This window comes from Colletotrichum abscissum, assembly GCF_030869225.1.
Source record: "Colletotrichum abscissum strain IMI 504890 chromosome Unknown Scaffold_1.1, whole genome shotgun sequence".
NCBI lineage: Eukaryota > Fungi > Ascomycota > Sordariomycetes > Glomerellales > Glomerellaceae > Colletotrichum > Colletotrichum abscissum.
The window spans coordinates 201,013-225,294 of NW_026849987.1; the positions used below are offsets into that span (position 1 = coordinate 201,013).

Below are 24,282 nucleotides of genomic sequence, written 5' to 3' on the forward strand. Positions count from 1 at the left end.
GATTATTTTTTCTGACGGGGATTAGTTCCGCCGACTTTTTTTTTGCTGATAAGCCATTGAGCGAATGGTTGACTCTGTAGATAAGGCTGTGGGTCCAATGGATGGACGACCCCCGCCAGTCCACCTCCACTGCCTTTGTTAACGCTGCCACGGGCCCTGCTTTGGACCAGGCCTCTGACGCGCCTTGTTCTCGGAATGTGTTGTGACGAGAGAGATTGATGATCTGAGCAATAATTTGGGTCTCGATTCATCACTATCAAGTCTCTCATATTTGGTGGACGTCATCAATAGGCCATATAACGCTGAGGACCCAGCAGCAGTCTATCGCTGCCACTGCTGTTAGTCTAAAGAGTGGAACCCAACTCCTCCTTCAAAACTCGGTGTTAGTGGTACGGTGTTCTCGTGCAATTGATAGGCCGACAACCGCAGACTGCAGGTACTCTCGCACAGCCTAACCAGTGAGGATATCGTGCTTTCGGCTAGACGGGATGTTCTGCCGTGTTAGTGGCTCCGAGGTGGTGTTTGCGAGATTGAGGAGAAGGGTGTTTCGGGCTCCCTGCAGTGAAGTCGCAGAGACACATATAAGCTGGGCAAGCCACTCAACACCATATAATGGATGCGTATTCCCAATAGTATAGCGACATTGAAATAAGAATAGGAACCAACCACCATGGCTGTAAGCGATACCAGTTATACAGGCACCACACATTACTTACTGTCTTTGCAAGAAACCGTACCCTCAAGTTGTGCTCTTTGGAGATTCTCTGTTCCAAGGGTCTGTGGTGACCTTTGAAGGCTTTTGCTTCCAGGCCGAGCTTCAATGTCGTGAGTCGACCAAATCCAGGGTTTTAGGGTTCGGAACCAGACACTTACACACGCCGCTTCCAAGATGTAAATCGCCGTTATGACGTTGTCAACCGTGGGTTTTCGGGTTGGAATTCGGCGAATGCTTTGAAATATCTTCCCGAGATGTTTCCCCCTCCTTCACCTTCAGGGCCACAGCTGAAGTACCTGGTCAGTAGCAACATGGTACCGATGGACAGTCAATGCCAATCTAACTCTCCCTAGTTGGTCCTTCTGGGCGCAAACGATGCAGTTCAGCCCATGCACACGACAACCCAAAATGTGCCTCTAGAAGAGTACAAGCAGAATCTCATCAAGATCGTCACGCACCCCAACATCACAGCCCATAACCCCAAGATCCTCCTCGTCACGCCGCCGCCCATCGACGAGATCCGCATCACCAAGCTGGACCTGGCCTGGGGTCACCCAAAGCCGACCCGGACCGCCAGGATCAGCGCGGGATACACCCAGGCGGCCCGCGACGTCGCCGCCGAGGTCCCCGGCGTGGTCTGCATCGACCTGTGGCAGGCTCTCATGGACCACGCCGTCGCCAAGACGCCTGGCTTCAAGGCCGGAGGACCCTTGCTCGGCACCCCGGAGCTCGGCGAGCAGGGCGGGCTCGCTGACCTCTTGCCGGACGGCCTCCACTTGAGCGGCGAAGCGTATAGGGTGTTTTATCAGACGGTGCTGCCTCACATTGGGCAAGAGTACGTCGGTCTGCCTGACGACGATCGTACGGACTATGTCTTTCCAGATTGGCGGGATCTCAACCCTCCGGCGTAGGTGAGATTGGCATGGACGAAGGAGAAGCTAATAGAGCGGCCCATGCGATGCTGCATGTATTCTGCAGGGCGGCGCTGCAGTGGCATTTCAAATCAAGAGGATTCTTTGTAAGAAACTGCCCGAGTACCCAAGATGATGCTTCCGAAATAGCTAAAGCATGTGATGACGGTGGCGTACATTGCACGTTTATCTCTGCTTATCCTACTCGTAGCCTGACCTATCTCTTCGCGTTCGCTTCGTGCCGAGCCATAGGGAGACATGCCGTCGTCTGAGACACCACCGGGAATCGCCAAGGACAGGAGAATTCAAAGCCGTTGCTGGTCTCGGGGGTGTTCCGCAACGCATACTCACTCGGTAGGTAGGCTGCGGGCTATGGCGACGGATATAGCATCGGAAAGATTCATGAGATGGTCGACCGCATATACGACTTACCCTGTCTTATACGGCTGTATCCTATTACCTCAAATAGGAAGGGCAAGATGGGAAAGTGTCTAATTTTGAGTTCAGTTACGTGATCACTTGAAGATCTACAGCTCTACGTTCGGCGGATTCAATGCCCCAGTCGTTGACCTCGGTGAAGTTTCCTTGCATAGCAGAGAACGACAGACAAGGTAGGGGCAGGATAAGCAAAGCTGAAGTGCGGAGGAGGTGACACCATCCTGGTAGTGAAGTCCCAAGGCAGGTTTTGGACGTTTCTGCACTGGCATCTCGGGTGCTTTAGAGTTTGAGGATGTGCAGGAGGTGAGGAAACAGCGGAAGTCACTTTGTCACTGCCAACTGAGGTACCTTGAGGTAGCCGTAGGTGAACTGGAAATGGCGGGAGGAATGAGGTAACGCTGAAAGTCTTCAGCACGTCCCTGGCATGGGGGTTGGGGGGGCCCCAATCAGAACCTCCTACGGCGTCACACCCGTTACCCTGTTGCGAGTTCCAGCGGGTGAATGGGCGGGAGGGCGACGACTAGACTTTACAGGCACCGAGGTGAGGTGCGCTGCACCGAATTGCACTTCCCACGGGAAGACGGCCACAGTTACGTACTGGAAGTACTACATAGGTACTACGTAGGCACCTTGGTCGTCGCTGATGTATTCGGCAGGCAGCTCACTTATGTACCTCTTAAGTACACCACCAGGTTGTCCGAGGCTGGGTCCAGCGTTCCCAGTCATGCCAGTCCACAAATCATCAGCCGGACCCTCCTCTTTCAGTGCTCTCATCCACCGACGTACCCACCTGAAGTGTGCAGCTTCCTGGCAACGATAAGTTGGGAGAACCTTTGCGATACTCTCTCACCCATGCGCCAAACCCCCGGGACCACACCTCTTTCGTTGGCTGGTCCACTCCCGTTGCTGCCCGTTCACTTCACCTCCATCCACGCCCGTCCGTCTCTGCTCGTGTCCTGCCCGCTTCACTAATTCAACGTGCCGGTCCAAATTAACCAGGCGGGCTCCGTTTGTCTAACCCCCCGTCCTGTCCAACACCCTTCTTTCTTCACCTTTCTCTACGAAACAATCTGTGTCCTGCTTCTTCCAAAGACCCTTTCTACCTGGACGTATACCGTTACATCGAAACAGCCGACACGATCCATTCTGATCAATCGACTCCTCTGCGAGTCTTCAATCGAACCGAAGCATCTACCATTCAGCATCGTCTCTAGCGCTTCTACCGTGACGACATCACACCCTTCTACGATCGCACCAAGAGTCTTTCGCACCCACGTATCATATACACACCATCTACGGCCGATATCCGTGTCACCAAACTCATAACTTGCCTCAATTTCGGCGTCGAGAATATTCGACCAAATACACAACCTTCCCAAAGCCATCGTCCCTGGGGCATAGCCGCCTCTGTAGACCATCGTGCAAAACTAGCATAATATCACCACCGAATACTAGCTGCCGCAGTCGAACAACTCGACTGGACTTTGAAAGAAGAAAGCTACCGCGATACGAAACGAATACAAACCTGTGCCTGCTGCCCCTTCTGCCGTTGACGACCTAGTTGGTCTCACCGTGCGATGTGGCGGGGGAGGAGGACCTCGTGAACTGATATCGTAGGGATCGAGGTCGGAAGAGCCCATAGCCTTCCTCGACCCGTCATTCGAACGCGCCTGTATTCGACAATAAACCCACGGGCGTCAACAACCTTCCCGAACGATCCTTACTTCCAACGGCTTTATCGATACCCACCAACTGGCGCTCCAAATCGATCACCACTTGATCTCAAGACACTCGCTTGCCGTTGTCCTTCGCTCACACACTCTTCGGACCTACGTCCCAACGTACTTTGATTCCTATTTGGTCCGAGCACTATACTGAGTTCCACACAACTGCTTTCGGGAATGGATCATCGGTTCCCCATCACCCGCGACGATCTCTTCAACATCCAAATGGATTTGAAGCAAATCCAACTGGTTCAGAGTAATCAGGGCGAGAGACTAATAAGGCTCGAAAGGCGCCAGGAACAAGATGCGAGCCTCAAGTCCGTGTGGCAGCAGAATCCTTTCCCTGGCGTCCTTGCCGGAACCCCTCAGCAAGGTAATGTTAGATCTCCTGCGGGTGTGGTTGCTTTTTTGCTGACGTCCCACTCTCCAGGGCCGACTCACCTCTCACCCAACGACATGTTTGATGATTTCGACGAGCAAGGCCAGCACCTGCTGAGCTCCCTTCACCTAGGACCTGCGGAGGAGGAGCCTACTCGTCGGGGTGCTGCCTCTCGAGCCAACAGCGTACGATTCGACGAGAGTGCATTGCGGGGAGCAGCCGACTGGTCTAGTCAGAGTAATCGCCACTCTGGAGAATTCGGACCTCCCCGACCGTCCAGCGGATTGATGATGGAGCGGTCCTTGTCCCACAAATCGGATGGACGCCATAGCTCTGCCGGCCACTCTGTTCACTCATTTCACTCTGTGGCATCTGGGAGGGCGAGCAGTTTGGGCTTGGACACCAACTTTATGGTCAGCAGTCATGAAGATGACTCTCCGATAGACATGCCGGAGCCTCCACCAGGCCTCTTTTTTCTGGGCTCCGTACCAACCATCATCCGATGTTGGCTTACAACGAGCTTCGCCCACGATACGGTGTTGTATGCTGATCTTTGCACGGGCTCCCAGAAATCCGTGGTCGACTACTCTGTCCTCAAAGATCTCGATCTGTTGGATGAGATTCAACACGATATGGATGGCACGTACAAAGTTCGACTTCCAGTATACCTGGTAGAAGCTACTGTTTCCGAACGCAGCAGCCGATCATCGAGCCCTGGGCATTCAATGCCCTGCCTCCTCGCATCCTTTGAGGTGTCCGGCATGGAGCAGTCTGAAGGCATGGAACCGAAGAGGGGCATTCAGATTTTTATTGGCAGCGACACCCTCAGAGCCCACCAAGCCGATATTCTCCTCTCCCAAAACCGCATGTGTCTTTATGGTAGCGAGCGCGAGAAGTTGTCTGTTCCCTTTGTGCGCCCAGAGGACGAGGCTGCTTTCAAGCATATAAGCACAATCAACTTCATCCCCGAAAAGCCCCGACTCAATGCCAACGCGGCGCCTTTTGTGTCCGGAGACCCCCGACCTCATGCCCCAACAATGCAAAGTGCATTGGAAAGCAGCCTGCCCAGCACACAGCATGAGGATGCCGAGTCGCAGGGGCCTCTTTCGCCCTTGGATCACTCTGTACCCAACAAGTCGATTGGAGCAAGCAACCTGTCTGAAAGTGGCGGGGAGAGTGAACGGCATGGCAAGGATACTACCAGCGGGTCCGAATCGGGGGCAAGAGAGTACCCTCCGGCGCACAACAGCTCGACCAGCGGCGAGGGAAACCGGCGCGAGTCTGCGGGCGGCATATGGGGCTCATGGCGGCAGGGCACTTCAGCAAACGGCGCGGAGAACGGGCAACGGGACGCCAACGGCCCGCTAAGCGGATATCAGCCCGCCGGGCGGGGAAGCCGGAATATGAAGGTGTTGAAGCCCCTGAAATCGGGTTCATCATCGTCTGCCAGAACTGGAGCTGCTTACGAGCCGCCACCAGCACCCAGAACCAGCGGAGAGCATCGACGCAAGAGTCAGGTTAGTGTGGCGGCAGAGAGCAACCCGCCGACCAGCGTTCGCTGGGAACCCAAGAGGTCAGTCAGCAGCACCACGGTCAACAGTACAACGGAAGCCAAGGCCCCGCGTGAGGCGAAGAATGCGGGCCCAGCTTTGCCGCGGTCGGCGAACCCTATCGGCGGTGCCTCAGCTTTCTCTTGGATGAATCCGGCTGGTAAGGCGAAGCCCACGGCTACGGCGGAGTGATCGGAGCGGAGAGAGCGCAAAGCCCCGGTGGCACTGGACGCGAAGGTGGTCGAACATGGCCAGAGCAGTAATCTTCTTTTTCTTTGCTTTTACAAGACGACTCCCTCCAGCATGAAGCGGTGAGATGGCAGGCTTCAAAACAACGCAAGCAAGGCCAACTAGTAGGTAGCCATGTAGTCGGCCATGACGTATGGCTTTCATGGCACTATGGCTAGAAAACTCCGCCCAGCGGAAACCAATAAACAAAAATCTATGAGTTCAAAGAGCGTCCAATATTTCCCCAGGTAGCCACGCCCAACCCAGATCGGCAACTAGGACGCCCACAACGTTAGCTGCATTGAGGATCTTCTTTTGGTCCACCTCTGTGGGCCAAAGCCCAGAAAGTGATATATCAGAGGTGATGCCGGCTCTGCTGATTTCCAACCTGCAGCCACCCAACCAGCCAGGAGATGATTGCTATTTCTGTACTGCAGGTACCTTGCGTTTGAATTGTTGGTTGCGGTCCGTCATGGGCAGCCCAGGGTCTCTGCGAGGTCACGTACATAATTCTTCAATGCACCTCTCAGTCTGCAGTGTCCAGAGAGGCCCGGTCCGGCACTAACTTACCCCACTTGGATGCGCCGGTTCCCCGCACTGCTCCAAGGCCGAGTGTGACGTGCCGAGTCTCTAAGCTCCGAGTCACGGAATGACTGACCTTGGTGACCATTTTTTTCTCCTTTGATTCTATTGATGGTCTGATTTCCTTTCCTCCCTTCCCGCGGGACATGTCGATTACAAGAACTCTCCGGGCACATCTACCTTTCCCTCAATTAGCACTACCTCGACCGTCCGGACTCCTATTCCGACCCCGCTTCCTGACGACCGCGAGCATGTCTGACCCCGCGACTCGCCGCCTGCAAAGGCCGGTCATTTTGTGCGTTTGATGGCCCCCCCTTAATGCTTCCACACTGTCGTTACAATACGGATGGCTTGCTTACAAACATAATGTTGTACCAGCGTCTGCGACCTCCAAGACAAGTTCCGCAACGCAATCTTCGAATTCGACAAGGTCGTAAAGACAACCTCCAAGCTCCTCCGCGCCGCAGACACACTCAAGATCCCAGTCTACACCACGACCCAGAACCGCGCCCGCCTAGGCGACACCGTCACCGAGCTCGCGCCCTTCCTCCAAGAATCGGACCTCGTGCGCCCGCCCGTGGACAAGACCAAGTTCAGCATGTGGGTACCCGAGATTGCTGCGCAGTTCGAGGGGAAGGGGAAGCACGAGGTGTTGATCGTGGGCATCGAGTCGCATATCTGCGTGACGCAGACGGCGCTGGATTTGTTGGCCGAGGGGCATAAGGTGTATGTGCTCGCGGACGGGGTGAGTAGCTGTAACCGCGAGGAGGTGCCGATCGCGCTGGCGAGGTTGAGGGGGGAGGGGGTCACGGTGACGACGAGCGAGAGCGTGATTTATGAGATGATGGGGGATGCGGCGCGGCCCGAGTTTAAGAGCGTTGTCGGGTTGGTCAAGGATACGGGGAAGGATACGAAAGAGGTTTTGCAGGCTTTGGCGCCCAAGATTTAGATGGGGGTTTCTTTTTTGGGTAGAAATGAGTTTTGCGTTATAGAGGTATACATCTACAAAAGATTCCTGGCCTTTTCTATATTTACGTCCCAGATGCAAGAGAGAGAAGATCGAGAAAGAGAGAGGACTTCCCTCTCACTCAACTTCGACGGCCTTGACCTTGACCCCTTGCAACCACGTCAGATCCCCCTCGACAGTCACCCTCCTCACCCTCGCAAGTTCATCAATAAACGCCGGCACAAACGTCCCCGGACCCTGTACATCAGCCCGCACAGCAGCCCGCTCAGCCGCAATCTCAAAGTGCAGCAACCCCGCCAGCACAGCGAGCAACTTATCCTCGTCCGCCCACGCCGCCAGCATAGCCGAGACGGTCGTGCCCAACACGCACCCCGTGCCCGTGATCTGGCCCAGAAGCTCGTGCCCGTTGTCTACGGCCAGCGTGCGCTGGCCGTCTGATAGGTAATCCGTCTTGCCCGTCATGAGCACCACGTTCCTCTCCCTCCTCGCGAGGTCCCGCACCAGCTTTGCTTTCTGCGCCGGGGTCAGAGTAGACGACGAATCGACCCCCTTTTGCTGCTCCAGCGCCCCCTCACCCCACACCGTCTTGATCTCCCCCTCGTTGCCCTTGATGAGATCCAGGTACCCGCCCGCCAGGATCGTCTTGACGGCGTTCCTCCGGATCGACGTGGCGCCCGCGCCGACGGGATCGAACACCACGGGCCTGCGCGCGGCGTTGTAGGCGGACAAGGCGAGGAGGTAGTTTGCGATGCCGTCGGGGGTGACGGTGCCCATGTTCACGACGAGGCTGCCGCCTAGACGCGCGAGGTCGGGGGCTTCCTGGCCGTAGTTTGCCATGATGGGGGATGCACCGACGGCGAGGGCGACGTTTGCGGCGAAGTTTTGGACGACGAGGTTTGTCATGTTGTGGGAGAGGGGGGAGGTTGTTGCTACGCGGGTGATTACGGAGGGGATTTGGGCGAGGAGGTTGTCGACGTCGACGGGGGAGGCAGAGGCGTCGGAACTGGAGCCGGAGGAGGAAGAGGTGATGCTTCGGTACGACGGGCTCGTTTTCACGAGCTCGAGGAGGTTGCGGGAGGCGGATTCCGGGTCCTTGGCGGCGACGATGGCGCTGACGAGGGCGACGCCGTCGAGGCTTGCGGGGGATGATGCGTCGGGGTTGGCGGACTGGTAGAGGACGCGCTGGATGTTGGAGGGGTTGAGGCCGCCGATGCAGACCGTCTTTACGCGGGGGAGGTGGCCTGCCGCGGCGAGCTTGGTGAGGATTGTGCGGAGGCCTGCGGTGCCGATGATGTGTTTTGTGTTTTCTTTGCTGGGGGGGTGTGTTAGTGAGTGACGTAGCAGGGATTTGAAGTGAGTTGGTTATGTTGACGAGACATGGAGTGCCGAACTGATAGAGTTGGAAGACTGAGAAGGGATGAGAGACGTACGTTGATGTGGCAAAGACGGTGCCGATGCCTAGGTAGTCTGCTCCATCCTCACAGGCCTTGAGGGCCTCCTCGATGGTGCTGGCTGTGACACCGATGATAGCGTCCGGGCCGAGGATCTTTCTTGCGGCAGTGAGCTCTAGTTGGATGTCAGCCATGCCCCTTTCTTGGATTCTATTCTCACCCCAGCAGCACAAGAGACGTATTCATGAGGAACGGGACGAGTCACCAGCTCAAGAAGAACACATTCTCGAGGTATAAACGCAGAAAAGAAGAAGAGAGAAAGAAAGAAAAGAAATGCTCACCCATATCATCCTGCCCGATATGCACACCCTCACATCCAACAGCGAGCGCGACATCGACCCGGTCGTTGATGAGCAGCGGCACGCCCGCCTCGCGGCAGACGGCGTGCAGCTTCCTGGCATTGGCGACGAGCTCGCCCGTGTCGCTCGTCTTGTCGCGGTACTGCACGATGGTGACGCCGCCCCGGACGGCGGCCGCGACGACGGACGACAGGTCGCGGTCGCCGAGGATGGCGGGGGTGGAGTCGGTGACGAGGTAGAGGGAGTAGTCTACTGTTGGTTTCGGCATCGTGGTTGGGTTAATTCTACTTGAGTCTAGAGAAGGAAGGGTGAGGGGAGGACGGGATGAAGAGAAGGAAAGCCAGATGTCAGATTGTCGCCGGGTGAGGGAATATTGGATCGGAGGTGGGATGACTGCGTTACTTGGATCGGCGCCGGTTTTTTCAGCGTGGAAATGCGGATACTTGCGGCCGAGGACGGAACGGCCGCTTCTCCGATGGCGCCGATGGCTGCGGGACGCGGGTTGTGGTGGGGTTGTCGGTGACGACATTAACTACCCGTTTGGCTCATCGCAGAAGAATTGGCACTCGTGATGCCACCTGGGTCCAGATCAATCTTAACAGGAACTCACGGGACGTTCGATTTGTTATATACTCGCAAACATTGTGGAATCGAAATGCTCGTTTCACCGCATTAGAAGTCACAACTGTGATTACACAGTACTGATCAATACTGTCCTATGCAATCTTCTTCAGCACATCAGTATTGTGCACACTAGGTAGCTTTAGAGACTTTGGATTGAGATTTTCGCTTGTTACAAAGATAAAACTACAAGATGCATGAAATCCTGGGTGGACCTGCTAAACTCCTTATGAGAAACTCCAAAAAATAACAACCTCCTCTTTTCTTGGCCTCCAAGTAGAGGGCAGCCCGCTCGCTTATCTCCTTTTCAGATCGGTAGTAGTAAAAGATAGCCCCTGGAAAAGACACCCTTCTCTTGATGTTCCTCTGTTCGTTGGTACTGTGCCAACAAAACCCTAAGAAGGCGAGGTGAGAGCTCTCTCCTGTCCATATCATAAATCATCACATTCATATGCGTCAGTCCCGGTCGGTCCTCCGCTGGTGGTGGTGTTCCACAAATTCTCCCAAAGCCCCTCGTCTCCGGACGTATGATCAGGCCAACGAACGTTAAGTGGCAGTCCAATCCATGGAAGGGAACATACTCCCGACATCCCACGTCCCAGCAGCATCCTCTCCAAGCACGCCCGTCCAAAACGACGCATCCAGATCCCGAATCATGGCCTGCGTCCCGTCCGACAAGTTGGCGGGCAACTGAATCGGCTCCTGGATCGCCGGCTGCGACTTGAGACCGCACAGCTCGCCCTTGACGATATCCTTGAAGTACCGCAGCATCTCCGTCAGCCTCACGAACGGATCAACCACCTTCGGGCCCGGCACATCCGTCGCTGGACCTGTCGCTTCTTCTTCCCCCCTCGCAGCAGCCGCGTCCGCCGCCGCCCTCCTGAACTTCCCGCTCCGATGCGCCACGAAAACCTCCAAGTGCGCCACCTGGCTCTCGACGACCCCGCCGAGGTCGAGGTGCTTCTGCACCAGCGGCAGGTCCCATCCGGGCACCTGGTCGAGCGTCATGAGCTTCAGGCACACGATGAAGACGTACAGGAAATCCGATGAGCTGAGGCAGGTGAAGCGCGGCTGCAAGCTGAGGTGGTTGCGCGGGAAGCGGATCTCGAGAAACTGTTTAGCGGCGCTGCAGCAGCCCCAGAGGAGCTCGAGGCGTTCCGTGAGGGAGATGAAGGAGGCCGGGCCCCGGGCTTCGGGGATGCCGATTTCGTAGAGGAGGACTTGCGCTATGCTGATGTGCGCGAGGAGGCCGACTGTGTTTTTTGTCAGATATCCCATCCACAAACGCATACATGTTAAAGGGGTCATCTTAACATACCATTGTCTTTGAGATGCTCCGGCAGCGACGTCTTGAAGATGTCGAGCTGCTGCTGGAAACTCTGGACGACCATGGTCAGGGGCAGCTGCAGCGACTGGAAGCTCGTGCTCTCCGTCCCGAGCGTGAGAGAAATTGTCTGCGCGAGTTGCTGAATCTTGAAGAGGTGTACCAGGAGCGCGTCGCTGGGGTACTCCGCCGCCTCCTCAATCTGTCGGCAGCAAGACTCCAGGTACGTCGTGTTCATAAAGGCGTCTGGCCGCTTATTCGTCGTGAAGACGCTTTCACCCCCCCGCGGTCAGCCCTCTCCCGTTCACATAGCCAGGCAATTACTCACAGTGTGTTGAGGTAATAACACCCAGCAAAAGCCCTCATCAGCTCCAACTGCGCCGAAATCTGCTCCGGCGTCTGCACCTTCCTCGCCTCACTCTCAGGCTTCTGGAAACTAATAGAAAGCCCCGTCCCCTTCCCGCCTCGCTCGGCCAGCTGCATGGGGCTATCCTTGAAACCCAAACTAACGCACATCGACCGCGCCAGGAACAGCAGGTTCGTGAGCTGGTAACTGTTGATGTTGTAGTGATACCATGCAATCAGGAGCTGCAGCCCCTGCAGCACGTCCAGGCTCTTCTTGGGCTTCATGAACGCCGCCTGCACGATGTCCTGCAACAGCTCTTCCCCTAGCAGAACCTGCTTCGTCGCGTCTAAGTGGCACGCCGTCATCATGATGCCCTTCCACAGGAACGGCCTCTCGGCGGCCAGCTGCGTAGGGCTCATGTGAGGGGGTACAATGACAAAGGGGTACAGCGGCTGCATGTCGTCCAGAAATACTTGAAGAACTTTGCTCTGCTCGTTGTTCAGCGGCCAGGGTGACTCGTTCGGTGCTGTAGACGCGGACCCCATCCCCGAGGCGCCGCCGTTGTCGGTTTGGCTGCTCCCGACCGTATGGTGATCATCCGCCGTAGACGCACTCGGCGCAGGCGACGTGTCGGACCACCCCCCCTCGCCCCCGACGACGATGACCTCCTCTGGCGGGAAAAGGTGATCGCAGTTGATCGGTATCCTAGCCGACGCCGGCGCGATGCTACCGCTAGGCGGAAGCGGCGAGTTTGCGCTCCCGACGACGGTCCCGTTGGCGACGGTCGTCGCGACCTCGCTGCTCCTCCTGCCACCAACACCAACACCGCCCTGATGCGGCTGCTGCGTCGTCGCGCTCAACTGCGTCGTCAACTCATCCAGCCTCTTCTCCAGCTCAGAGACTTTGGTAGGCTTTGGTTCCTTCTTCGCCCTGGGCGGCGCAGGGGTCTGCGAACCGCACGGCTTGCGGAGCCTGTGGCATCTGTTTCTCCCAGTCAGAGTTTCGTTCTCGCAATGCGCGCGAATACGACAGAGATAGAATACCGTTCGCATTTGTTACTCCCATCCGGGCCCGAGATACACCTCGCCTTAGCCTTGGCGCAGGTCGTACACGCTCGCGGGCCTTTGGCCCTGTGATCGGTATCCATTTTGCCGTGGTAATTGTTCTCTCTCTCTGTCTCTCCTCTCTAACTTGAACTCATAAGTGGCGAGAAAAGATGTAGTGAGCTAAAGTAGAGCAAGCAACGATCAAGCTAGAGTAAAGCACAAGACATGAAACACCACTCCTCTGTTAGCAGGATTTTCCAATTCGCGTCGTAATCCTTTTCTCATTTGAGTTGCCTGCCTTAATTCATGACGGATCTCCTGAGTTGCGTGTAAGTCAAGACACACACCACCCCCCCAGTTAGCAATGACGGGGACTTAGGGGACCCCCTACCCCTTCCCCCAACCAATCAAGAAGGCTTTCTCGAACGGAGACGGAGCAATTCTGCGTTGCCGGCCTCCGTCGGAGTTGCTGAGTCAGACACTGGGCGGGCCAAGCCACGTCTTGGAAAGTCCGCTTTTGGTGTTGTCGCACTGGACTCTACTAATAAGATGTGGCACACGCCTCATGCTTCACCGTGGCAGTCCCATCCCATCTCATCTCACCCCCAGCTGATGGGCGGGCGGGCACCGCGGAGACCCGTCTGGGCAAGTGCCGGGTTTACATCGGGCTGAGCTTTCCTCGCCGAGCCCGGGGACGGGGAAGACCGCATTCGCATAAATTGACTTTGCGATTCCCAAATGTCAGCCATGCATGAAGTATCCCGGCCGGCTAGTTGCCTACTTCGGATGACTCTTGGCAGGTAGTAACACAAGCTTCGCTATATCACGTATTGACCAAAAGAAGTAGAGGTTGATGAATAAATCTGTCAATATATGACATTCATATTTTGTAAACTATTGGTTATTGCGACCAACACTGAGAGTTAGATCCCATCATATAGACGAAATCATCAACCTCAAATCGAAAGAGAACAATTGTGGCCACGGAACGTGGGTCTTGAAATCACACAAAAAACTTGTTGATCGCTCCAAAGAACGTGGTCTAGGCCCGATGAGCTCCCCTTTGCTTTCAGATATCAACGTCGAAATGGTTGGTGCTAGTTTTTCTTAACTGAGAAAAACCAGACAACCTCGGAGAACGTGAAATGTATCAAATGGCAGAGCTCACGGCCTGACCAGTCGTCGCCTTGGACTCACGCTCCAGCAGGGCCTCGACGAAGCCGTTGCTGATGTTTCCCGCGGCCTTGATCTCCTTCGCAGCCTGCTCGATGCCAAGCTGGTTGTCAGTCCATAGGGGCTCCTCGGGAGCGGCGTCAGCCTCTCCGACGCCAATGAAGCCGCCCTCGGCAGCCCATTCAGAAGTACGCTTGATGCCGAGCTTGGTCCAGATCTCGTCGAGCGCCTGGACAAGCTGATCGCGGTACTCCTTCTTGTGGCCAGGGGTAGGGGTGACGCGCAGTCTCTCCTGTCCGACGGGAACCGTGGGGTAGTTGATGGACTGCACGTAGATCTGGTAGTCCTGGAGCAACATATCCGAAGCCTGCTTGGCGAGCTCGGCGTTGCCAACCAGGATGGGGATGATATGGGAGGGGTTGGGGATGACGGGGATGTCGCGATCGTTCAGGGCCTCCTTGACCGCGCGGGTGTGGAGCTGCTGAAGGCGACGGTCGCCGTCGTAGTCCATCTGGTACTCAATGGCCGTCTTTGCGCCGGCCATCGTCGCGGGCGGGAGTGACGTGGTGAAGATGAATCCGGGGGCGAGGGAGCGGATCATGTCAACGAGCTTGGCGCTCCCGGCAATATAACCACCAACGCATCCGTATGCCTTTCCGAGGGTACCAGTGATGATGTCAATGCGATCCATGATGCTGCCCTTGGGGCGGCCCTGCTGATGCGCTTCAAAGTCCAAGTGCTCCGCGACACCGGCGCCGTGCGGGCCGTACATGCCGACGGCATGGACTTCGTCGAGGAACGTGATGGCGCCGTACTTCTCGGCCAAGTCGCAAATCTCCTCAATAGGTCCAATCGATCCACACATGCTGTAAACGGACTCGAACGCAATCAGCTTGGGAATGTGAAGTGGCAGCGACGCCAACTTGGCCTCGAGGTCCGCAACGTCGTTGTGCTTGAAGACAATCTTCTTCGTTCCGGAGTGACGAATACCCTGAATCATAGACGCATGATTCAGGCTGTCTGACAGAATGACACACTCGGGCATCTTGCTACCCAGAGTCGCCAGAGTGGCATCGTTGGCCACATAGCAAGAGCTGAAGACGAGCGCGGCCTCCTTGGCATGCAGTTTGGCAATCGTGCCCTCCAATTCGACAGCGTGCTTGTTGTGTCCAGAGATGTTTCTCGTGCCACCAGCACCGGCGCCGTACTCGTCCAGGGTCTCGTGCATCGACTTCAGAACGTGGGAATTGCGGCCCATTCCGAGGTAGTCATTGGCGCACCAGACGGTAACCTTCTCCTCCTTTCCAGCCATATGGGCACGGGGGAATTCCTTGGCGAGACGGTTAATGTTGTTGAAGTAGCGGTAAGACTTGTCCTTGTGCTTCTTCTCCAGCTCGGCGTTGTAGTAGGCCTCGTAGTTGAACTTGGCCTTAGAGGCGTCCGAATTGCCCATACCAACAGTCGAAGCAGCGCTCTGACGAGCAGCCGGGATACTGGGAGGAGCTTGAGCTACATCAATGGTCAGCGGGGAGGGTTCCTTTCCTTTTCTCTTCACAATAGGGTCTCCATACCTTTGTTGAGCAAAGGAGCATCAACAGCCCGGGCATCCTTGCTGCGGCTGGTGTGGATGTTGGCGCGGCCGGGCTTGGAGTTGGTGCTCAAGGCGCGGATGCCAGCAACCGAGGAAGAGCCTCCCATCTTGGCCGGGCGTCCATGGCCGTACTGGGCAGACTGGACAGTCAGAGCCTTGCCCATGACGGGGCAGCGGTGGGCGAGGAGCTGCAACTTGGACATTGTTCCTCCGCAAGGAGAGACGGCCGTCGTCTGGGGCGCTGCCTGAATGGCGTGGGGACGAGCCGAGGTAGACAGCGCGCGCAGTTTGGCGGGCGAGGCCGACTTCAAGAAGGGGCACATGGCCTTGGATTGACGCAGGGCAGCCTCCATGGTTATTCTCGAAGGCTGACAGAGGTAAATCGTACGGTTTCGCTTTCGAGATGATCGTTCAAGTTTGGTTTGTTTCGGAGCAGAGAACGGTGTGCGACTCTGGTTTTGTTTGTAGATTTCGGTGTGTGGCGACTCGAAGCGCGCGCGAGAGACGTGGATGCGAGTGAGGTCAGCGGGTTTGCCAGAGAAAAGTGATCAGCGCTGAGGGGCTGAACACAGGTCAATGGGCAGAAAGAAGCGGTCGACTCTTGAGATCGACAATTGGGACGGTATTCCTGCTGGTAAAGAGCAGAAATAGGAGAAGAAGGGGGGAAAGAGAGAGGTTAAGCAAGATGAGGAGAAAACGGGAAGGGGAAGCGAGAAAAACGAGCAGATTCCCGGACAAGTCCTTTATTTTAGTGTCTCCGGTGAAGAGTCGCCATGACACCAAATCCCCAAGGGCGCAGTGGAAGGGTTACGGTCTGGGCAGTAGGGTAGGTACAGTGTACCTCGTGCCGACCGGCCGCCCCGCCATCTGGCTGAAGTTTGAACCCCAGCACCGCTGCACCACTGCACCACCCCAACGGCACGCCGCACCAGCGACTCGGCACAGGGTGTGGTAGGTGCGGCCCTGCGCATTTTTGGAGCCTTTGGGACTCTTGTGAGTGGTGGGCGGGATTCAGGTCAGGCCTGGGCAACCCGCCCCGAGATCCAACCTAAACGCATCGCATGTGTTCTAGGTTCTAGGCGGTGGGTTGGGGGTGCCGCTGCACGCGATTTCTCATCCTCAACGTCCCTCAAGGCCAGATGGCAGACCTGAGAGGACTGCGAAACTTCCATCGCCGTCAGGTACTCAGGTACATCCCCATTCATTGAATGGGGCCGGGGTTGTCTTGTACGGTGTTGATGGGTGGGACCCCTAAGTCCGCAAAGTGGAGTCTCCGAATACCGAAAGTCGGCACTTGAACCAATCACTGCTCGTCCATAGCCAATTTCTGATGACACCTGATTGGCAGACCAACTCAACACCGCTGCGCAAATGCTAAAGTGACCTGAGGTCAGATCCCTTTTGTCCCTTTTTATTTAATTCTCTTGGTAATACCACCCCAGTTTCGGTGTTTGCTACTGTCTTTTTTTTTCTCTTTGCTGCTCGCTTGAGTTCCGCGGAACTTGTTTGCCTAAGATAGGTACGCAATACTATGTAACCAAAGATCCAACGTCTTCTTTTTCTTATGCCCACATGGCCTTTCTTCAAGACCCCTGCTCTTCTGGAAACACCGCTGTGGATCCTGCAAAATCAATCGTACGAACACTGAGCCGGTGTCTTCCGAGACCGAACTTGACAGAGCCCGTTCCGTATAGCCTACAATAGGTCATGGCTTCCGCTTCCGAAGAGCGGTATTTTTCAGAGCCAATTCCCGCCGCAGGTACAATAGTGTTGTACGAGGGTACAACAAAAGGGCACACAAGCTCGAGAGACACATGGAATCAAAGACAAGTAAGCAATGAGGCAGATTCGTGAGCTTGGCTCCTAGGTATTCTCAATGTTTCGGGGCTGCAGTTGCCGTTGCCTTAGTCACCTTGTCACATCGCCAATGTCCCGCCCATGTCTCAAGTGTGCTCTGCCCCCCTCCTGATATTGGTGCTAACAGCGGAACATGGAGTATGGAGCCAGGAGGAGCCGTTAGGGTACATTGTCATCATTCGCCGAAGTCACTTGCAGTTATCTCAGCTTGTTCCATCCGACATCATAAATACGAGGATACAGTCAGCCACACAAGTAAAGAAGTAAGACACGGAACTTTGCGATCTCAACAAGTAGTCTGTTAACCATCACTGGTTGCATCCGCCACCACGCGTTAATGTTGAGGAGTCTGATTACCCCGAGTAAGCCTCGAGCCGAATTCCTAGGCGCACCAACTTTCGGTGTTATTGTATGCCTTTTTGACATCATATCATATGACTCTTACGCCGCCCTTGATGAGTCCTCCACGTGAAATCAGAAAACCTCCAAAAGAACGCCTCCAAAAAGGGTATCATAAAGCCAGCCCTGCATTGCCGTCAAACGCCCATGCCTTCGAAGATGCCTGAAGATGCCCCCCAAAGAAGAACTACCTAAACGTCTCCTGTAAACGCCTAGCCAGCGCACTTACAAACCTTGCCCTGCTGATGCCGATGCCGACGCCGACGCTGATGACGAGGGCTCCCCTGTGCGGCGTTGTTCCCCGAGTTTTCCTTCTTCGATTGCTTTACTTGCCCATGTGGGAAGCCTGGGCGCACGATGTCGCCTTCTTCCCGCAACCTCCCGAAGCAAATCCAAATTGTCGTCGTCGTCGTCGTCTTCCTGGAAAGGATTCGCTCGGCGAACGTTTGGGGAAGGTTTGGTTTTGTCGGAAACGATCTGCGGATGCTGCTGATCAAGTCGTTAGCTGCAAAAAAAGGGTTGCTGAATAGGTGAGTACTGAAAGACGAAAAATGCAATGGCAGAGCAATGGAATGAGAGGCGTCGGGCTCATACTTTAGGCTCCTCAGTCATGTCTTGACCCAGCTTAAGCTTTTCGCGGAATTGGTGTTCTTGAAGCGTCGTCAACTCGTTCGAAAGACTTTTGAGTCCGTCAATCGGCGCGTACGCAAGCTGAGAGGGAGGAATATGTCCTGTGATGACAGCTGCTGCAAATCTCGGGACTGTCATCAAGCTGCACAGCTCCTTCATATGCGAGTGGTTTGGCAACTCTCCCTCCTTCATCTCCGATCTCACGAGCCATGTCGAGCTTGCGATCCGGTCAGCCAGGACGGCATTGTCCTCCTTGACCGCATCAGCTATCGCCGAGTCCGTTATCGTATCGAGTGACTCGAGAATTTTATGCTTGAACTGCTCCTCCCAATTAGTAATTCCGGGCCTCTTGGGCCTCTTGACCGCAGGGGATGAGAGAGATTTGTCTCCAGGCGGGGGAGAGCTTGGTGTCTGCTGAGCCCTAAAGAAGGTATTGGCACCAGCCATAGGCATGGGCATAGGGCCAGCTACTTGAGTCTGTGATGTTTGATCATGTTAGCCATGTTCACCCAAATCTGGAGGTAAACTTTACCTCTACTGATACCCGCTCAGCAGTCTGCTCCGTAATTTGCGCATCAGAAACGGCAGTTGCAGGCTGCATCGACTGCAAGGAAGCGGCAGCTTGTTGTATCGGTGCAGTGTCAATCTGAGTTGCCAGAGCCCCAGGCACCGGCACAGGCACAGGCGTAATTTGCGGCGGCTTCATCGTATCGGGTAAGGGCTTCATAGCTTCCACCAGATGAAATGCCTGGTATGTGTTGAAGACAGGCCTTTGAGGGAGGTTTGGAGTTGGGATTGGTGTTTGGACGCTGCTCCCAGCCACACCAAAGGTCTGGGTGGCTGTTTGTGGCATGTATGATGTTGCACCCACCAAGGCTGGAGCGCCAAGTTTAGCGATCCGTGCCAGCTCCATCTCTCGATACTTCTCTGGGTCGGTGTTGCGGATAGAATTCATGTAGACCTGGTTCCTCACATCCTTCAAGTCCTCGGGCGTTAATATTTCGGACGTATCTTCCTCTTCAAAGGTATCCGTCATGATGATCGAGCGTATGCCCTGAGACATACTTGGATGGGTCAATAGGCTGTCGAGAACAACGTCCTTGCCGGCGAATGGACTGAGGTCATCCTGATCAGGCTCCCAGCGAGTTTTGGCGTATTCATTATCTTTCTTGGACCATCTTTTCGGGTTTTCGCTGTCCACAACTCTTGACGCCAGTTGGGTCTTGAATACATTTCTGTTGTGAAGCGCTTGTTCGAATGTCCCGCCAGATATGAACTTGTAAACATATACCGGCTTTCGCTGGCCAATGCGGTACGCTCGACCCACCGCTTGCTGCTCGTGAATGGGATTATATTTGTAGTCGAAGATGACCACGCGACTGGCGCCGTGGATGTTCAGGCCAACCCCACCGGCTGTCGTTGAAATCAAATAGACTTGGTTTTCACCACTGTTGAAATTTTTGACTTGCTGCTGCCTCTTATGGATTGGAGTAGTCCCATCCAGCCGAGAGAATTTTCTCCGCTGTTGTCTGAACAGATTTTCCAGATAATCCAGAGTCGGGATTGATTGTGAAAAGACGAGAACTTTCTCCTTCATCCTTTCGCACTGGTCCAGAATGCCGACGAGGAGCTGTACTTTCCAAGACAAGGCAGGCGAAGGCACATCCTGCTCTCGTTGCAGGATTTTCAGGCCCTCGCTGATGATTGTGCTTGACAGAGTCAGACTAGTCGGCTCTTTCTTCAACAACGCCGCACGCTCCTCGATAAGTCTGTTTTGCCAGCAACGAGGGTGGTTGACGATGAGGCTAAAGTTGATGTTTGCACCCAGAGTCTTGACGCCTGCAACGTCCGCGTCGTTGTTGAGGGCAGCGAGGAAAGCGTCGTAGAGCTTGCCCTGAATTGGTGTCATGGGAACAGTAAGTACAAATTCCATCTTTGGCGGAAGGTCGTTCTTGAGACAGGATTTGATTGTTGCTCTGTTCGTCTTGGGTGCTACAGTAGCCTCCAAAACAGCAAGTTGTTTCTTTGCCTTTCGATATTGACTTCCAGTGCTGTCCTCGTAGAGGCCAGACTGAATCGGTTCGGCATAGTAGTCCTTGAACTCTGACAGGGGACCCAGATAATTAGGTGCGACCCAGTTGATCATGCAATAGAATTCTATCACATTGTTTGCCAGAGGTGAACCGGTGAGTGCGATGCGTCGTTGAGTTTTGAACTTGGCGGCTGCGATAGCTATCAATGAGTCAGGGTTCTTCATTTTGTGAGCCTCATCCGCAACAACAAGGTTAGGGCTTTCTGTGAGTATTTGCGCAATCGACTTCTCCTGGGGTGTCAGCATCTCGCCCCCTAGAGGAGCGGCCAGTCTCTTGAACATGTCGTAGCCAATGATCATGACGCCGCCGGTTTTATCCCAGTCCCGGATCATGGGGGCTCTCTCTAGTGCATTGACGACGGCTTCCATTTTGTAGAAGTGGCCAAGAACACCATCAGGGGCCCACATCAACAACTCATCCATCCAGTTGTCGACAAGCAAGGCCGGGCAAAGTACCAGAGTCTTGGATTGTCTAAGGTCCTCTGGAATTTGTGATAAAATAGACTCATCTTTCGATCGTGCGGCCTCGGCGATGGCAACAAGTAATGTGATGACCTGCATGGTCTTGCCGAGCCCCATGGTGTGAGCGAGGAGACATCCCTGCCGCACCTTGGCGTCGTAGACGATCTGGTTCCACAGGAAGCGGACACCTTCAATCTGGTGGTCCTTGATGCGTTGACCGATTTCGCTGTTAATGTAGATCAGGCCTTCGTCATCTCCCTTGGTTTCGTTGATAATGAGACGTGACTTGTCGCTCGAGATGGTGTCGGATGCTGCCAGCTTCTTGCGCAATTCCTTTCGTCGCTGCTCCTGCTCTTCTCTCCGGCGTCGGTCACTTTCACGGAGATCTATAGCGGTCTGATCCATGGCCACCAAAGTCTTCCGTTTCTTAGACGGAGAAACTTCGATATCGTCGTCGGTAAAATCTCCTTGGGACTCCCCAGTATCAAAGCTTCCACGGCGGCCAGAGCTGCTGGCTCGGGTACCCTCAGGAAAGTTGGGCAGTATGCCAGTCTTGACGAATTGACAGAAATCCTCAAACTGATCTACCTTGCCCTTTATCTTCCTGACCTTGATTTTGTTGTTGAGCCTTCTGGTGATGGTATTGGCAGCCGCCGGCTTACAGAGTGCAAAGACTCTGAACAAGCGGGCAATGACGGTGCCGAGCTCGACCGCACTTTCTTGGCTGTGATTTTCAGGCAAATCCTCAAGAGCTGCGATCACGAAGTCCGTCCAGATATCAGCGGGATCCATGCTCTGGATAACGCGAAAGAAGGCCTCTCTCCATCGCGGAGTAAGCCGTGAGATGACGCAGATCAAAAGTCGCTTGTTGTCTCCATGCTTTCTCCATATCGTCGGCGCGATGTCCCCAATCTTGCCATATTGGTCGAATGGGGTTTCTAGTTGTTCCCTTGATGGCTGTGGCTGCTCGTCACCATCGCTTTCAGGGGCTGGCGTTGCGGCTGCCGATGCCCTTGGCTTTTCAGGCGTGACTAGAGAGATGATACCCGCCTCGGGAAGCGCAAGCTCAAGCTCATGCTCGGAGGGCGCGGGCTCATTCTCAGGTTCATCCTCAGGCTCGGAGTCAACCATGGTCAAGTCGATTATGCCAAGATCGGATTTCATATCGACCGGAGCGTCGGCTGGAGACTCGTCTTTGAGCAATCGCGAAGGTTGCGGCTCCTGCATTGGCACATCTTCAGGGTCGTCCAAATCCATGGGACTTTTTGGGCGAGTCGCGCTCGCCACGGGCGGGAGCGCGTTTGTCATATCGTCAACCCCCAAGTCGTCATCATCGTCAATTACGAAGTCGTCATCGTCGTCGTCGTCGCCGCTGGTGATAAGTTCGCCATCCTCGTCAGAGAGGTCGGGCCGCGGGGCTGGATTTGGCCGTTGCTTAGGCATCATCAGTGGTCGGATGGGTTCGGGTCCTCGCAAGGTATCGAGAAGCCACTTTTCAGCTCTCCGGTCCTCGACGCTAGACTCAAGGCACCGTGCTTGTCTGCGCAGCTGATCTTCGGCCGGCCATTCGTTCAGCTTGATTTCTCGACAAAGCTTTTCTATGCGGTTGTTGAGAGCCTCGAGTCGAGATGTGGTACTCGCTATCTGTCGGACGAGACCAGTGCGCCGGGCCTTGTTCCAGATGGCGTTGGCTTTCCAATGCTTTTTGATTAGTTTTCTCTCCTCCCAAGAGGCTTCAATCCGTTGTATTTCCTCCTTTAGTACACGTTCGACATCATCCGAAGTCAGGTGGTGAGACTTGAGTTCAATTTCTCGCTTTTTCTCCTCTTCCTCTTCCTCAATGGCGTCTCTTGTCTCTGTGTCGTAACCTTCGTCGTCATCGGAGTCCCCGAATACCGGAAGAATCTCGTCTTCCTCCTCAGGCTCCACAAAAGGAGACATACCATTGCGCAACAATATCAAAGACTTGTCGTTCATGCGCAGTAGTCGTCGCAACGCTCGGTGGACTTGCCGGCTGTGTCCGGTGGGAATCAAGCCCCTAGCAACGAAGTGGAATGTATTGCTGCCTTCATCTGCGGGGCTTGCACCAGGTGCAAGGCTTGACTGAGGGACTTGACGGCTGATAATGAGCGCATCGGGTCCAAAGTACGCCTCCCGACGATTGAATCTCGAGACAAGCTTCTGGTCCACTTGCTGAGTATCCGGATGTGTTCTTCTGGAAGCCGCAGGCGATGGAGAAGGCCTTATGCTTGCTTTATCGAGCTCCTGAGAAATAGCGTCGTCTGTTACAGCTGGGATGGCCGGCGATGTTTTCCCGCGGTTTCCGCTGGGGGTCGTATTCGACAAGGGTAGCCGGATATCTGCTGTCATAGACTTCCGAGTAACAACGTCGTCGGCCGGGGTCCTGATAGGTATGTTGCCAATCCCTGTGATAGTACTGGTGATCAATGTTGGCGCCATCTTTCTCTTCTTCTGAGGTGGTTCGCTCGTCTGCATGTCTTTCTCTTCAACGACGGAGGCCAATGCATCTTGATCCGTGTTGACGTCTTGCGTTGTGATAGTCGTTGGAGGGTCCTCTGTGGTATTGGGATTTGGGGCTGCGGGCTCCGGTTTGCCGTTGATATGCAGCTCTAGCGAGCTTTCTTGGCTATCTGCCTCCTCTTTTGCCATTTCGATCTTCTGATGTCGATAACCGTGGCTTTTCGACTTGAGATAGTTGATGGCTTTGACAATCGTCATCTTGTGAACGATTTTGACGATGCCGAGGTCTCTGAGAAGACCGTCAAGAGGGGGCATAACATCTTCGTAGGTGAGAAGCGTCTCCCCATCAATGTCATGCTCACGGAGTGCTTTTGCAAGAATTACCGGGTTGGGCCTCTTGCTCGTAAGTTTTGGATGCCATGGCCGACTTTCAGCGGTGCATAGCTCATGTACCAGCCGTTCAACGTCCCAGTTGAAGGGGTCATCCTCATTGCCCTCCATGGTGGCTGTCGTTTAGGACATGAGGTTGGCTAGAAGTTGACAGATTGATTAGCACCAGACTGAGGAAAGAGGGTATGAAGGACGCAGATCTCGGGCATGGGTAGTGAAAACAGAGTTCACTGGTCAAGCGAGCTTGAAGCAATGTGTATGAAGGTAGATTGTGAGAGAAAAGGGCAAAAAGCTTGGGAGATAGCTGCAGTGATATGTAGCGACCTCGAAAGTATGATCCACCGGTGAAAGAATATGACAAAAGAACCAGTGTCGGGCTTTGGTTCGAGAAATAGACAGCAACAATCTTGAAGCCAGACTTACGGCGGATTTTGAGGCGGGTAACAAAGCGCATGAGTGGTCCTTGATTACTTGGTCGGATGGGTCGAATGCAGGGGAGAAGACAATCGTGCTGACTGCCGGTTTTCGGAACTTGAGCTGTATCTCTGAGTTCTGGACAGCCCGAGAAGTCTCGACAAAAACGAGGATGCGTTTGTTCCACCAAATAAGAGGTAGTTGACGATTGT

The 24,282-nt window shown here is 54.8% G+C and overlaps 7 protein-coding genes across 7 annotated transcripts; 3 read left to right on the forward strand and 4 right to left on the reverse strand.

Annotated features, from left to right (window-relative positions):
* Positions 1–670: 670 nt before the first annotated feature.
* Positions 671–1,626, forward strand: CABS01_00055 (GDSL-like Lipase/Acylhydrolase; the record flags this gene model as incomplete). Its single annotated transcript, XM_060533439.1, has 4 exons — positions 671–676; positions 729–825; positions 890–1,014; positions 1,069–1,626. 4 exons carry the CDS (start codon positions 671–673, stop codon positions 1,624–1,626), a joined length of 786 nt encoding a protein of 261 aa, XP_060405953.1.
* Positions 1,627–3,965: 2,339 nt separating this feature from the next.
* Positions 3,966–5,909, forward strand: CABS01_00056 (uncharacterized protein; the record flags this gene model as incomplete). The annotated part of the gene is made up of 2 exons (XM_060533440.1): positions 3,966–4,161; positions 4,219–5,909. 2 exons carry the CDS (start codon positions 3,966–3,968, stop codon positions 5,907–5,909), a joined length of 1,887 nt encoding a protein of 628 aa, XP_060405954.1.
* Positions 5,910–6,673: 764 nt separating this feature from the next.
* Positions 6,674–7,476, forward strand: CABS01_00057 (isochorismatase; the record flags this gene model as incomplete). The annotated part of the gene is made up of 2 exons (XM_060533441.1): positions 6,674–6,822; positions 6,906–7,476. The coding sequence occupies 2 exons, from the start codon at positions 6,674–6,676 to the stop codon at positions 7,474–7,476; spliced, it is 720 nt and encodes a 239-aa protein (XP_060405955.1).
* A 135-nt stretch (positions 7,477–7,611) lies between these two features.
* CABS01_00058 (hydroxyethylthiazole kinase) lies at positions 7,612–9,512 on the reverse strand (the record flags this gene model as incomplete). The annotated part of the gene is made up of 3 exons (XM_060533442.1): positions 7,612–8,806; positions 8,925–9,060; positions 9,227–9,512. 3 exons carry the CDS (start codon positions 9,510–9,512, stop codon positions 7,612–7,614), a joined length of 1,617 nt encoding a protein of 538 aa, XP_060405956.1.
* Positions 9,513–10,411: 899 nt separating this feature from the next.
* On the reverse strand, positions 10,412–12,682 carry CABS01_00059 (uncharacterized protein; the record flags this gene model as incomplete). The annotated part of the gene is made up of 4 exons (XM_060533443.1): positions 10,412–11,118; positions 11,184–11,461; positions 11,518–12,516; positions 12,579–12,682. 4 exons carry the CDS (start codon positions 12,680–12,682, stop codon positions 10,412–10,414), a joined length of 2,088 nt encoding a protein of 695 aa, XP_060405957.1.
* Positions 12,683–13,731: 1,049 nt separating this feature from the next.
* CABS01_00060 (5-aminolevulinate synthase) lies at positions 13,732–15,698 on the reverse strand (the record flags this gene model as incomplete). The annotated part of the gene is made up of 2 exons (XM_060533444.1): positions 13,732–15,263; positions 15,326–15,698. The coding sequence occupies 2 exons, from the start codon at positions 15,696–15,698 to the stop codon at positions 13,732–13,734; spliced, it is 1,905 nt and encodes a 634-aa protein (XP_060405958.1).
* A 2,128-nt stretch (positions 15,699–17,826) lies between these two features.
* CABS01_00061 (SNF2 super family protein) lies at positions 17,827–23,767 on the reverse strand (the record flags this gene model as incomplete). Its single annotated transcript, XM_060533445.1, has 3 exons — positions 17,827–18,087; positions 18,196–18,708; positions 18,764–23,767. 3 exons carry the CDS (start codon positions 23,765–23,767, stop codon positions 17,827–17,829), a joined length of 5,778 nt encoding a protein of 1,925 aa, XP_060405959.1.
* Positions 23,768–24,282: the final 515 nt, after the last annotated feature.